This window comes from Garra rufa, chromosome 1 (genome assembly GCF_049309525.1).
Source record: "Garra rufa chromosome 1, GarRuf1.0, whole genome shotgun sequence".
Lineage (NCBI taxonomy): Eukaryota > Metazoa > Chordata > Actinopteri > Cypriniformes > Cyprinidae > Garra > Garra rufa.
Genome location: NC_133361.1, coordinates 37,258,459 through 37,275,106, shown reverse-complemented (window position 1 = coordinate 37,275,106; position 16,648 = coordinate 37,258,459). Strand labels below are relative to the sequence as shown.

General features: G+C 35.4%; 1 protein-coding gene across 1 annotated transcript in view; it reads right to left on the bottom strand.

The window, feature by feature from the left end:
* tnrc6c1 (trinucleotide repeat containing adaptor 6C1) overlaps positions 1–16,648 on the bottom strand; it is a 68,479-nt gene that overhangs the window by 25,088 nt on the left and 26,743 nt on the right. The window contains exon 4 of the mRNA XM_073832448.1: positions 325–615. Within this exon, the coding sequence (XP_073688549.1) occupies positions 325–615 (291 nt within the window). The remainder of the gene's footprint in view (positions 1–324; positions 616–16,648) is intronic.

Below are 16,648 nucleotides of genomic sequence, written 5' to 3'. Positions count from 1 at the left end.
CCACTAACTTCACCCCAAAAACAGCAAAAAGATGGTCATTGCAACACTGTAAAGTGATGAAACTACCAACTATTTTTCCCTATTGTGATGTATATATGAGTTAAACGGATTCTTGAACAAGAAAAAAATCTAACTTAGTGCTGCATGAGCACAGGCTTGATCCAAACCCCCTGCCACAACCAGCTCCTCCACCGTCCTTTGCAATATTACATAACAAAATGTCAAAACAGACCACAAATTCACCAACTATGGGTTTTAAGTGTTTTCTGGGCTGCACCTTGACTCAGCAGGCTGCCCAGTGTACATCATGCAGGAGAGGCTGACCTGGGTGGGTTTGGCAGGAGAAGGGCTGAGACGTAGGGTTGGCGGACACTGGCTGTGCAAGAGCCGTACTTCTGGTGGGCAGAGGTTGGCCCCGTTTCAGTAGCTGCTTGTGTTCGTGTTGACGGAAACGAGGGGGCACCTCTCGGGGCGGGTAGCGAGGGGTTGCCGGCTGCTGCTGTTGGTTGCCGGAGGGTGCACGCTTGCCATTGCCACCAGTGCTGCTGCTGGCTGAGGGCACGGACGGGTTGGTGGGGGGAGGAGGGGTGGGGCTGGGCTTGGCAGAGTCTGGCACTGTGGACACAGAGATGAAAGAATGAGAGAAAGAGAGACAGAGAGAGAGAAGGGGGAGAAGGGAAGGATAAAGTTAATTTTAGCACATGCCATAATGAAAGCAAACAGGAAGTGTCTTTGGAGGGACAGCTATGAGAGGATTCGGGAGGGAAGAGCGGGTGCGAGACCATCGCGGATGTCGTTCGCCTGTCTTTGCCTATCGCAGCTGGTCTAGACGCACAGGGGATCTCGTGGAGAGGGAGACGAAAGGAAACGAAAGTGCCGTTTATCTTCACGCATCCGAGTTGTGGAGGAGGCAGAAACGGTTACACAATTAGCCATCAGAGAGCCTGATACAGGCAGATCTCCGCCTGAGGCAGAGGGAAAGATGAAGCAGAGGGAACGCAAACATCTGCGTGAATGAGTGCCGGACTTACGTAACGTACTCCTAGCTCGCAGACGGGGGAGATGCTCATTCTGCTGGGGGAAAAACCTGGCGGTGGAGCTGAAGCTTGGAGGAGGAAAAAAAACACTTTGAGTCTACTATACTTGGGTTTCTAGGCTTTTTGTGCATAGTTAGTAGTTTCAGAATTTTAGAGTGACAGAGTAAAATATCTAAGACTTCAAACTTCTATAACAGTTCTGCAACTGGTTAATACAAAATGCTGGTTTGTAATAAAGCTCAACAGTGACCGCCAATTCTTTTTAGTAGTCTTTGTTCCAGTATTTTCCCGGCTTGTTTTCTCTGTCAAAAAAGAGGTCCAAGTCATGAATCAAACAGCCCACTTTAAGACTAAGTAAATTAGGGAAAACAGACAAAGGTACAAGACTGTGTACTTAATGACTGAACTACTCATCCAATAGAGCTTAGCAAATGACATAAATGATGGCATATACATACTGATATAATCATTATTTATATATTAGTTACTAGGAATGCCCTGATCAGTTTTTTTGTGCTTCCGATCCGATCCGATCAGAGTATCTACCGACACTGAATCTCAATATGATACTTGTATATTCAGTGTTAGGCGCACAATTCAAATACATTAAAAATTATTAAAACCAATCCAGTGTACACACTATTGTGCAAAGAGTAAGAGTAATATATATATGTAAATATATATAAGACACACTCTTACACATACTGTATAAAGACACTAGCAGATGTAAACATGTTACAATGGTAAACAGACTGTTTGGTCACAATTATGAATATGGGACTGCTGATATAAACTTTATTTTATAATGTACAATACACAGAATAATTGCAACATAAAAGGAAAAATGTAAAGACATGGTTAGAAAGCATCAAGCTCACGGTGACAGAACGCCAGTCTGTCAGTCAAATCCGAAGCAAGACATAACCCATAGCAATGACATCTCAAATAGTCTGACTGCTGATAAAAGTAAACAATAAATTAATAAGTGATCATTACAAAAGTATCAAATACAATAAGTGTGCAAACCCACTAAAAGGTGCATATCGCCACCTACTGCACGACACTGGCATGACAGCAGATGTAAAATTAGGATAGGCTTAGGAGAGCTAATTCGGATCAGTTAAAAATGCTTGATCGGCGCCGATCCCAGTGTTTCCTATACACTGATTTATTTGTGGTGGCCCACCAAAATATCAAAACTGACTGCCACAAATAAATTTTCCAAAAAGGTTTCGTTGAATAAACATGAGCAAGGCACGTTTCAAAATGTGGCACTGGTGTTTTTCTTTCAATGTATCTCTGATGGAAACGGACTGTCTTCAGAAAAGCTTCAATGTCATTTTCATTTAATCTTTTCTATAACGCCTGACAAAGTAGCGTTTGTGAGCGCAGCGCTGCTATTATGGGGGAAACTGCATTTCTGCAGGTCCAAAAGCACCTCCTGCTGGCAGAGAATAAATTTGCATTTTCAATCAACTCGTCTGCTGTTTCCGTTCAGACCAATGCGAAAATCAACTGATATTTTTATGCTGCAAACATGCAGAGCAGAGTTCTTCTCGTCCGGGGGAAGTGCAAGCACACACAGAGTCTTTAGCAAACACTGGACCCCAAGAATTTCTTAGAAAAGAGCAATATTTGGCCAAGATACAACTATTTATAAATCTGAAATCTGAGGTTGCAATAAATCTAAATATTGAGAAAATTGCCTTTAAAGTTGTCCAAATGAAGTTCGTAGCAATGCATATTACTAATCAAAAATTAAGTTTTGATATATGGTAGGAAACTAACAAAATATCTTCATGGAACATGATCTTTACTTAATATCCTAATGATTTTTGGCATAAAAGAAAAATCGACAATTTTGACCCATAGAATGTGTTTTTGGCTATTGCTACAAATATACCCGTGCTACTTAAGACTAGTTTTGTGGTCCAGGGTCACATATGAATCGAATCATGAGGTACCGAACGATTCCCACCACTATTAAGTGTAGAGAATGTGCTTGGGTTAAGTATCTGCTAACAAGAATTTAAGCAGTAACTATGGAAATGCAACAGAGTTCAACCTTCTGGCTACCAACACCTAACGTCAAATGTGTAAAGTTATATTTAACTTGCCAGTATGTGTAATTGTTACCCAGTACATTACTAAATCACTCAGGTGAACTACACCCTTCAGAATCCACTGCTTCATTCCTATTGGCTGAAAGAGAGGCTCACATACACTATAGATTATGTACTGGAGAGGCCAAATGTGACGTGGCCTTAACGCTACACAAAAACATGAATCCTGAGCTAGCGTGAACATGTCCTTTCAATTTCCCTTTTCCCTTTCTCTCTCCCTCACCGGCACGTCCCTCCCCCAGTCTTGGCCCCTTGCTCTCTTTCACGCCATGTTTGCAGCACAGACGCTCTCCAGTGGCGCAGTCGCAGTGCTAAGCTGGAATCAGTGACGCCAATCCCTGATTAAGTCCAGCTCAGCCTGCCTGCCACGAGCTAGGCCGACCAATCGCTACAGTTTCCCCGTCCTCCTCTGCTTTTCTCTCGCATCTGAGTCGGGCCATTGTGATAGGCGATTAGGAACGTGTTACAGGAAGCATATGGACTCGTAAGTGCATGGCTAATTTCTCTTGATTACGCTAGAAGTACCTGCATATTAAGTCTTTGCACTTTTGCCCCGGGTCAGTGAAAAATGACTGCAGTCAGGGCCTTTTGATGAAAGGTATTCGAGAAGCTTCTGTGGAAACTGTCAGCGCTCATCCAATCACAGCACAGCACTGGCGAGGGGAGGTTGGAGAGTGGAAGGGGGAGGGAGATGCAACGAGCTCTCGAACGGGAGACGAGGAAAAAGAGCGTGTATGTGTGTGCCCGTGTAAATGTGCGTATGCATCTAAATCCAGCTCTCTGAGCACCGGACACAGATACACAACGCAAATCCTTAACCAATTATGCAGTTATGAGATTCATGCGAACTGAAACGCTTTAATTGCTAACCAGTTTACGAAGGCTTATTTTAAAGCTTTGTTGCTTTGATACACACTCTCACGTGTAAACACTTCAAGGCCACTCGCCAGAGCACTGATACAGAGATCTGGCTAGGATCTGTTATAGGAAACTTACAGGTTCAATACAAGATAAGCTCTGGCAAACCGTATTCGAGGCATCATACTGATTATCACGAAATGTAATTCAACAATAATAAAAAAATGAGCACACTACAAATAATAATAATAAAATAATAATAATAAACTATAAATAATCAAAATAATATATTTGAGACATAATGCTGATTCATTCTAAACGTAATTTAATAAGAAACTAATTAATACACTACAAAAATATAATAATAATAATAATAATAATAATAATAATAATAATAATAATACACTATAAATAAATAATTAATAATATATTTGAGGCATATTGCTGATTACCACAAATTTAATTTAATAATAAGAAAAAATACACTACAAATAATAATAACAATAACAATATAAATAAATAATAAAAATAATATATAATAATAATAATAATAATACACTCTAAAAAACAAAATAATAATATATTTGAGGCATAATTCTGAATACCACAGAAAGTTAATTTAATAAGCAAATACACTAAAACAAAAATTAATTATTATTAAGAAGAAGAAGAAGAATATTCTATAAATAAATCAAAATAATAATATATTTGAGACAAATGTCAATTACAACAAAATGTAATTTAGTAAGAAAAAAATGTATACACTACAAAAAATTATATGAATAATATACTATCAATAAATAATCAAAATAATAACATATTTGAGACATAATGCTGATTGCCACAAAATGTAATTTAATAAGAATAAGAAAAAATGAATACACTACAAAAATATATAATAATAATAATAATAATAATAATAATATAGTATACTATAAATAACAAAAAAAATATTTTTTTCTGACATAATGCTGATTACCACAAAATGTAATTTAATAAGAATAAGAAAAAAACTACTACACTACAAAATATATAATAATAATCGCAATAATCTATAAATAAATCAAAACAATAATATATTTAGTTCATAATGCTGATTACCACAAAATGTGATTTAACAAGAATAAGAAAAATAAATACAAATACATAAAATATAATAATAACAACAATAATAATAATAATAAATATAAATAAATTAATAAAAAAAACAATACATTTCAGACATAACGCTGATTACCACAAATTGTAATTTAATAAGAAAAAAAATGAATACAGTACAAATATTATATCAAGAATAATAATATACTATAAATAAATACAAATAATAATACATTTCAGACAAAATGCTGATTACCACAAAATGTAATTTATTAATGAGAATAAAACACTACAAAAAATATATAAATATAATAATATTCTATAAATAAATAGTCAAAAAGTTAACACAGGGTTCTTACACCTTTTCTAAAGTAAAATTCAAGCACTTTTCAAGCACTTTCAAGGTGCATTTTCAAGATATTCCAGCACTGTGGCAAATTATTAAAGAATCCGTGTTTCTATATTATTATTATCTATATCTGTGTTTTTATTGTGTTTATAGTGTTGTACAGCACTTTGGTACACGCTGTGTTTTTTAAGGTGCTTAACAAATAAATTTTGATTTGATTTGAAATTACATATTCACAGACACGAGTTCTAAATTTTAAATCAGATGTTATTGTGCTATTAAAAAAACAACTGTCTAGATTGCATATAACATTGCCCCATATAAATAGTCAACATTCAGTATACAAATTATATAATTTAACATATATAATTAATATAATTTACTGAGTATCTGTAGTGTTTTAAAAATAAAATTTAAAGGCTTTTTAAGACCTGCACAAATAAAAGTAATACTGTATGAGTGGAGTAGGGCAATGTCTATGGTAACACATTAATGACTACTATAAAATGACTGTAAAAAAAAATGATAAACTAAAATTCTAAAACTTGAAAACTTTCTAAAACTTGAAGGATTTTCACAAATACATTTCACATTCCAGCCTAAAAGTAGCCTACTAAAAGGTAGTCAAAAAGACACTATAAAATTAATAATACAATTTAACTGGCCCAAATGAAAAAAGACCATTTTTTAAACATTGAAAATATTTTTGATTGATATTTAGACTCCTACCTGATTTCCTATTCACAAATATCAAGGTATTTTTTTCACTATTTACAGTGTATCTGCAGAATTTTTAAATATCAATTTAAGGCAATTTATGACCCTTTTTAAGAGCTGCACAAGTAAAATGAACACTGTAGTGGGGTTGAACAATGTACAGTAACATTAAGCCATAAAATGACATGATTTATAGTTCAGATTTTCACAAAAACAAAACATCTTATACAATGGCATTTCAGCCTTTATACCTTTAAAATGGATAAATCAAGTATAATTTATTTAAAACATAAATATCACTGTCTTAATTGTTTAGATTTTTAGAAAGCACATAACTTTTACATTTACAACTCTTATGTGTTTGCTGCATAAAAACATGGGCCAATATTTGTAATAATCTTGCTAAACAGCTGAATATTCGCAAATTCATTCCCTGTCACGAGGGGGCGCTTTAGGAGTGCTGAAATATTACGGTTTCCTAGTAACGGCTGTACACAAATCAGCATTAACGCAGTTTTATCAGGCATGAAATGTAAATGCCAAAGACACGTTTCTGAGGACAGACGGTTCCCTTCAGATACATTCATATAAAGACATCCGTGCCGCGTTTTGACTTTGAAACGTGCAGTGTGTATGTTTATTCAATATGACATCATTGCCTTTTGAAGTTTTATCCAGCCCTATCGCGATTCTCGTATATCCGTCCCTAGCTCTTAAACTTATAATTAAGCCTTTTCTTATACTATTTAATACATTTAAAACTTTGTATGGCCTTTACTTTGATAAGGCTAAATTGATGAGTTTGTAATGACCCGCACGAGCCCTCTACTTTAAGATAGTAAATAGATAGATAGTAGATAGATAGTAAGACATTTTAGTAGCCCGACTGGAAAACACAATAGCCCCGGGACATCGGGCTGGCAATTTTGCGATCCCCAAATTGTCGTTTTAAACATAATTCTTATTTGTCGTTTTCAAGCCATCGAGGACTGATGCAACAACCTCCTGATAACTGGCTTGTTTTATCTACCGCTCTGCTCCATCAGAGGGCGCGCAGCAAGAAAGACCGGCAGATCACTACAGCCTCACGTGCACACTCGAGCGGACCTGTTTTTTCTTTTCTTTCTTTTACATATTATAAGCATGACAAAAAATAACTATTTAGTATGAAAGCGAATAAATATGAAACCGATGCAACTGCATATTCAAGCACTTTCAAGCACTTCATCCAAAATCCAAGCATTTTTCAAACCTTGAAAACACTACATTAAAATTCAAGCATTTTCAAGGAATTCAAGCACCCGTACGAACCCTGTTAACACATTTAACAATGCTAATTACCACAAAACATAATTTAATAATTAGAAGAAAAAAATATACTACAAATAAAAATAATAATTAAACACTTAAAATAATAATATATTTGAGACATAATGGCAATTACCACAAAATGTAATAGTATAATTGTGCAAGTGTAAATAATAGTAATATAATAGTAGTAATAAAAATACATATAGTTTTTTTATGATGATGTTTTACATTTTTTAATTTTCTAAAACAGCTAGAAATAGCTGGAAACAGCTATTTATTTAATTTATGAACAATTCTGGCACTTACCATGCATAAAACAATAAACAATAAACAAACTTTTTACATGAATTACAGTGATGAATAACTAATTCACCAGCCTTACTTAAATGATGATTATACAACTTACAACTCAAAAATAAATACATTTTTTAGGACTGCATTATTCATAAGTTCCACATTTCTGCTTTGACACCCCCACCGTGCAAGAGCATGACCCCCTGTACTTCCACTGTAAGTGCATTACTGTTACTAAAATAAAAAAAGGAAGAAGAAAAAAAATTGTCTGTGGTAATGGACATTATTCCATTAATGCTATCGATATACATTCTTATACATTCTTTTAATCACCATTCATCTACAGTATACAACTGCAACAGACAACAAAGGCTGCTTGATCAGACATGCAAAAGCTTTCTCATTCACTACAATTATTTTATCAAACAAACAAGCCATTAGATAAATCATACAAAAAAATACCTGGGACATTCATGGGACGCAGTCTCAACAAAAACCCAGGCACTGTTCTAAAGCAAGATAAAAAGACTGACACAAGAAAAAGCAAACATCAGCTTCTTTTGTGGAGACCGCATTAGATATTAAACTCGTCTGTTTGCGAAACAGCTCAAACGCTCACTGAATTCCCAGTGAATTAAGAAGCATTTCATTACAAAGAGAAAAAGAAAAAAAAGCATATTATACACCGGCCCGAGGGAGTATTTTCCATCTCACGGTGTGCCACCGATCGCTCTCACTTTCACAAAGGCATCTTCATTTACTGACTGATGAGAAATTAAATCCTGCATTACACATTCAATTCTTCGACTACACAGGACAGATGAAAGCACTAAAGGTACGAGAATGGTGTAACACGTCCTGGTAGGCTGAAATTACAGGACCTGAGCCCAGTCTAAGTACAGAGGAGACACCTTAAATGTAATTACAGCACACTGACAGCGCCTCCTACTACAGACACACACTCCGCACACGCTGCTAAAGCGTAATGACAGGCTTTCCAAGATGAGCCGTGACTTCAAACGGAGGCCAGAAAACGCTGAGTGGGTTTATTTTGATCAAAAGCACTTTCTAGCCCTGGTTTCAGACTGTGAGCGAGTTACGAGACGAGATGAGACAAAGGCATTGTGATGTGGAGATATGAATCAGACCTCACAGAGAGAACAGGTTTTTGAGGTCAATATAATTGAACGTCGCTCGCTCTCAATGGCATGTTAGCGGCCATCTGTGGAGGAGAGTACAGGCAGAGTTTGTACTACCAAATCATTATCTGTCACTTTGACAGACTCGGTTGTAAATGTTTCACCATGATCTATTTTAAACAGTCCTTGCTTTACAGAAAATTATATAGAGTTTATAAAACATAGGCTACAGTGAAAGCTAAGGAACTTAGCGAGGAAAGCGAGTTTGGAGAAAACAAAAGGTGTATTCATTCATTCAGTATCTATACAAAACCTCATTTCAGAATGAAAATTTCCTGATTATTTACTCACCTCCATGTCATCCAAAATGTTCATGTCTTTAGTCGCAAAATTTTTTTGTTTTTTTGAGGAAAACATTCCAGGATTTTTCTCCTTATAGAGGACTTCAATGGGGATCAATGGGTTAAAGGTCCAAACTGCAGCTTCAATGCAGATTCAAAGGGCTCTGCACGATCCCAGCTGAGGAATAACAGTCTTATCTAGCGAAACAATCAAATCAAATAAAAACAATAAAAGTTTGTAAAAATAAAAAAAATAAAAATTATACCACAATTTTTCAACCACAATTGCTTGTCTTGCACTAGCTCTACACTGCGTGCATTACGTCTAAGGCGTAGTCATTACGTAATCGTAGGGCAAAAAACTCCAACCTCCAATTTCAAAATAGTCCAACATAGTTGTTTTACCTTATTTTTTTTTTTGTATAGGGCATTTGACTTTCTTTGCACGTTTGCTTTGTAAACACTGGGTCAGTACTTCTGCCTACGTCATACAAGCATGATTTCATAATGTGTGAAGTCGAGCTAGTGCAAGACAAGCATTTGTGGTTGAAAAGTATACACATTTGAATTCTTCTTAGAAAATGATCATTTTGCTAGATATGACCCTCATTTCGTGGGAACTATATGGAATGTTTTCCTCAAAAGCCTTAATTTCTTTTTTTTGACTGAAGAAAGAAAGACATAAACATCTTGGGGGTGTAAATTATCAGGACATTTTCATTCTGGAAGTGAACTTTTCCTTTAGGTAAATCTTTGTATTTTTATTGTGACATTAATATTAATAAAAAAGGTCAGGGTACCTACACTTTCTCAACATGGTTCCCTGATTTTCTGAGGCAGGATAGGGCTAATGTAAGAGAAACAGCAATATCTGGCTAAGAAAATACTTCAAAACTGAGTGCAAATGATTAATTATTATTATCATTATTATTATTATTAATACCTATAAAAAGTGGTTCTCAAATTTTTGACTCATAGGCCCGCACTGAATAATAAAAAAAAAGGATTTATAAAAATATTTCTACTTACAATTTCAACCTGATCAAATATTTATAGATTGGCATAAGTAGAAAAATGTATGTTCATTTAAAAAAAATTAAATAAAAAATACAAGATATGAGATTATTAATTTACATGATTTTTGCGGGTCTATAAATAACACTTTGACAATTAGGCTAGGGTGAGGGGGTGAATTAAAATATAAGAAATCATAACATGATTTCTAAATATTTAAGCCCATTTTAATGCTTGTTTTGCCTTTAAATCATTTAAATCATTTTGAGGCCTCCTTAGAAGCTTGCTGAGGCCCCCTAGTGGGCCCTGGCCTCTAGTTGAAAACCACTCATCTAATCAGAATACAGACACTTTAAATGACTTTTCCAGGCCTGACAAACACACTTGTAAAATTCTCTGATAGCTCCAGATTTTCCTGGAATGTGGAAACCCCATTCTGTGGCGGGAGCTCTGTTGCCGAAATGTAAAACAAACAAAAAATCTTAAAAAAGTCACTTTTACTTAATTCTTTCTCCATGCATCAATTCTTATATATTTCTTCATGTCAATTTTCATGATTTTCCACAATTGTGACCCTGCACCACAAAACCAGTCATAAAGGTTTTTAAAATTGAGATTTATACATTATCTGAAAGCTGAATAAATAAGCTTTGCATTGATGAATGGTTCGTTAGGATAGGACAATATCAACCATTTAAAAATCTGGAATCTGTGGGTGCAAAAAAATATTGATTAAAAAATACTGATAAAATTGATAAAAAGTTGTCCAAATGAAGTTCTTAGCAATGCAAATTACTAATCAAAAATTAAGTTTTGATATGTTTACGGTAGGAAACTTACTAAATGTCTTACTAAACATGATCTTTACTTAATATCCTAATGATTTTTGCCATAAAAGAAAAATTGACAATTTTGACCAATACAATGTATTTTTGGCTATTGCTACAAATATACCTGTGCTACTTTTGACTGGTTTTGTGGTCCAGGGTCACAATTCTTTTCCATATTTACAAACCCCGAATTACATTCATTCCAGTGAAAATATTTCTTAAGTTGAGAAACATATCAAATGTTACCGAAAGCATCTTGGATTCTCCATCAATGTTTTTTAGGTACAGTAAATGGGGAGGGAGCATTTTCTGTACAGAGGGTATCAGTCCTCTGGAGCTAGACATATAAGAGATTCTCCTCAGGGTGGCACTTATTACACAGACACCTTGTGATGCCGTGTGCATCCCCAGGTCCCAGACTTATGCTTGTTGCTATGGAGATACACACCTTGCAGTTGTTTTTTTCTCTCCGCCTCTCCCAGATCTCATCACAGCAGAGCATCTGTCACTTCCTCACAACACAAACACACCTCACTTAGGCTGCTACAGGACTCACAAAATGTAATAAACCGACAGGTCAAAATACAGGTATGAGTGAGCAGATGTTAACAGATAATATAGTTATAGAGGAGGCAGCTTTATGTGCAGTTAACCAAGAAGTTGGTAAAGGAAATGATGGGTAATGCTCTTCATGATAACTATGTAAGGAGCTATGTAATTTGAAAGGCTATGGGGACATTGCATTTTATGCTTTGTAAGCAAGCCAAACATATCCTTCAGCATGTTTATATAAAGCAACAATTTAAAAAAAACTGGATACAATACCTCAATTAAATGGATTTCTCAGACTAAAGTCCAGTGATCGGCTTATAATGTAACAATTTTAAAAGCATCTATTTATCTCTTTTATCTCTTCATAATTTTGTAGCTAACCATAATTAGACAATATTGTGCTAAGAGTGTTATTGTGCTTTGACAGGTTTAGGACTCCCAAAGCAAATGACTGAATGAGTGATTAATTGAGTCATTGATTCAACCGATTCGTTTAAATGGCTGATTTATTCAGTAACGAAACACCATTCTGTGTAGCTCAGAGATGCAAAACAGTTCTGCTGTGACTTTGTTTAGAACTATATTTGTTGTTGAAATACAGCAAAAACAATGACTGTTATGTCTAAAATGAAAGTCACTTAATATTAACTTCTGGTTTATTGAACAGTGACATTCCTGTTCATCAAATCAATGTTTTTGTTTGGTTTCTGTGATATATTCGATAATGTCAAATCGCATATCGTTTCAACAACAATTACGATATTATCGTAGACAATATATAGTAGTCAACATTTGAAGTGGATCAAAACCTTTCATCACAGATGTCCTAAAACCAAAACAATACCTGTTCTTGTCTTAGGATTAACTTTTTTTAAATCACTTCAAATGCTGACTACAGTATATCGCACACCCCTAGGCTTAGATAAAAGTACTTGAAAATCTGGAATCTGTGCAAAAAAAAAATCTAAAGACTGAGAAAATCACCTTTAAAGTTGTCCAAATGAAGTTCTTAGCAATGCATATTACCAACCAGAAATTAAGTTTTAATATATTTGCAGTAGGAAATTTACAAAATATCTTTATGGAACCTGATTAGAGGATGGATACCCGACCCGAGCCCGACAGTACCTGACGGTACCCGACGGGCCGGGCCGGGTTCGGACAGATATTTAGAAAGGATGCTCGGGTTCGGGTCGGGCTCGGTCACATCAGCGCGATAGTGTGCGCCTGTGTTATAACGGCGCTTTTTGCCCCGTGTGCGCTGATGCTCTCATCTGTTGACATTTCGAACGCCTTCCTACCAGTGATGCGCGGATCAATGTATAAACAACCCGAACCCGACCAACGTTTTCAACTAACCCGCCCGCAACTCGGACCGCAAAAAAATAATATATTGTACCCGACCTGCTTGTTTAATATTTGCGACTGACACCAGCGATTAAATGCGGCTATGCGGTGTTGATGCGTTCACTGTCAAACATCATTCGGCATTAATTAGGTAATTTTGTCAAAAGAAATGTCCTTGATTACAAGAAAAATACAGATTGTTCTTGTTGTGATTTATTTTGTCTTTCCTTTATACAGATTTAAATAGTTTTGTTTTCGAAGTACTCTATAATTATGTCAGTGATTCTCCGATGTTAATCAAGAATTATTTTATTTCGATCTACAGTGTAATAAAAGTTAAGAAAAAGATTAGCCTATAGGCTTAAGTATATAGACTACAAGCTAATTCCTTTTTTCTTAACTTTTAACTTCTAAAAATGATCAAGAATATTAAATCAACTTAATAGGCTAGGTTAACAAATTTTCTTATACAAACATAATGAATGCACTCCAAAACGAAGTCATATAAATTCAGGAATCACGAATAAGACAAAATAATATTATTTTATATATATATTAATTGTATAGCTAAAATAATTATATCAGATGAATAATGAAATTATAGTGCTTTGATATTATTAAGTAATGTTTAATTTCCGTTTTTACTTGGAATTCGTTTTGAATCCCTGGTTTTAAACAAGCATATACATGAGATAATTTATATATTATTGTTTAAGGAATTTAAACAGACCTAGGCATTTGAAAAGACATAGTGAGATGTGTCTAATAATACCAAAAAGAAAGAGAAGCATTGGACATAATCAAAATAGTCGAGACATTTATTAGGAAAACCATTTTCTTAACAATTAGGATGCTGCATGTGTTTATCCAGTCTAATCGAAGTGTGCGTCTCTCCCCCGACTTTCCCAACAAAAATCCCACCCCCTCTCAGGAAATACATAAAACTGACATTACTGAGCTATATTCGTTTAAAAGTAGCCTATTAAAATAGTACAATGGCATTGCTCAGTTCAGCGTGTTGGAAATCGGGCATTTTGTCCCGCCTCAGCATTTATTCAACAGTTAATAATGCTCAACATTCAAAAGGTAAATATTATTCAGCCAATAAAGTGTAGGTCTATGTATTTCATAGAAAATTGTGTCTAGTAGCCTACTATATAAATTACAAATGTTTATTTAGCATCTTTATTTCTAGGGATGCACCGATCCGTATCGGCCGATCACTTGCGCGTTTTGTCAGTAAAGCCGGTTCTGTAATCAGTGGTAAATGCCATCAGGTGCGTGATTTCACGTTGAGCCGTATATACTACACACAGCCGTTGTTCACTGACGAGCTGCGCACATTCACACTGATAATGAACATTGATTTGCGCAGCTCATCAGTGAACAACGGCTGTGTGTAGTATATACGGCTCAACGTGAAATCACGCACCTGATGGCATTTACCGCTGATTACAGAACCCGCTTTACTGACAAAACGCGCAAGCATTATCGGCCGATTCGTATCGGTGCATCCCTATTTATTTCAAACGACCCAACCGACCGCAAACCGAATATCATTAAAAATATTTTTGGATGACTCGTAACTGCAGACACCCGCTCATTTTAGATCAACCCACGCATCACTGCTTCCTACAGATGCTTAAAAGCGGGCTTTCCACACAAAAAAAGTGCATGTGTCATTAGTATGAGAAAAAATTAGATTTTAACTGTGTCGGGCTGGGATCGGGCTCGGACATAAATATCTTAATGCCTGTCGGGCTCGGGTCGGGTTCGGTTACTGCTCTGTCGGACGCGGGGCGGGCTCGGACAGAAAAATGCGGCCCGATCCGCACTCTAAACCTGATCTTTACTTAATATCCTAATGATTTTTGGCATAAAGGAAAATAATAATTTTGACCTGTACAGTGTATTTTTTGGCTATTGCTACAAATAAACTGGCTTAAGGCTGGTTTTGTGGTCCAGGGTCACATATTATGCCGAGAACACACTACACGATTTTCATGCCGATTATGAATGGAATTTGGTCTTGATCACAGATCGTGCCTAGTCGGGCATAGTCTGTTCCAGTCGGGCTCAGTCGCTGTTTATAGTCGTCACAAAGAATCGCATAGTGTGTGGTGTCTAAAGATAATAATCTTAGAATTCAAGAGCCAGTCGTTTTCACTAAGATTTTTTTAAACATGTTTAATATTTGCGACTGACACCAGCGATTTTATGCAGCTATGCGGTGGAGATGCGTTCACTGTCAAACATAATTCTGCATTTAATTAGGTAATTTTGTCCAAAAAAATGTTCTTGATTACAAGAAAAATACAGATTGGTCTTGATGTGATTTATTTCGCCTTTCTTTTCATTCATAACTTAAGGCTACACAGATTTAAATAGTTTCGTTTTCAAAAGGGGAGCGCATAACACTTTTTGAATTTCATGGTTTGTATAGCCTAGTCTGTGAGGGGTTCGGAGTACAATTTTTGTCCACATTGTTTTCACACTTGTCTAGTACAAATATGTGGCTTTGTTTCATATTTACAGTGTATACGTTTTTCGTTATTTACCTCAAAAGAAAGGTAATGAAATGTGACAACATGCCCCGTAGGTGGGGTACATTATAACACGACCATATGACAGCTTAAAATGCTATCTGATCGAATGAAAAACATTTACACAACAAACTAAAATATTTTGTCAATAAAATGCATGCATTCACTTTTTCAAATAAAGTAATGACGTTTAAAAAAAATAATAATAAAAAGAATCCAATTTTGGAGTTTGACAATGAACACATTGCCACATGGTTAGAACGGCCCTGATCGCAACACACAGCTGTACAGTAGTTCAAAACAATGTGGACACACATTGTCCACACACAGCTCGCAAAGAACACGACACACATAAACAACACACATAAACGAGCCAAAATGCTTTACATTTCTCAATAAAATCCATGAAAGTCAATAGTGTAAATTGCATCGAATATCATAGTTTAATAACACAGTGTTACAACGTTCTCTGCGCCACTGGAATATAATACAGGTTACTGTCTTGCTGGTTTGAGAACCATTAATAAACTTTCTAAACTGATAAACAACAGATTGGAGAATAAAATATAATAGCCTATTTGTCTCATTTTAAATGAACACCAAAAGCTGAAATGAAAAAAATATTTCAGCCAGAAATGTACTTTTACTATGGTAAACAAAATATTCTGCGATATCTTCAAAAGGCTTTTGCATTTTGGCGCACTTTTTTCTATGCATAGTGTTGCTACGCCAACTAGTAAATACTGAAAATTTGGTTATGCTTGCATGTGTGGAAATATTTGAACCACGCGTTACAACTAACCCCGCGTTCGTTTGTGCCCCGCGCTCTGATTCTCAGTGATTCTCCTATTTTAAAGATGATCAAGAATGATTTTATTTCGATCTGCAGTGTAAGAAAAGTCAAGAAAAAAGATTAGCCTATTTCCCTAAATATATATAAACTACAGGCTTAATCCTATTTTTTTTCTTAACTTTTAACTTCTTCTAAAACAATATTAAATCAACTTTAAAGGCTAGGTTAACGAATTTTCTTCATAATAAATATACAAACAAAACGAATAGCTTACACTTCAAAACGAAGTTTTTATATATAAT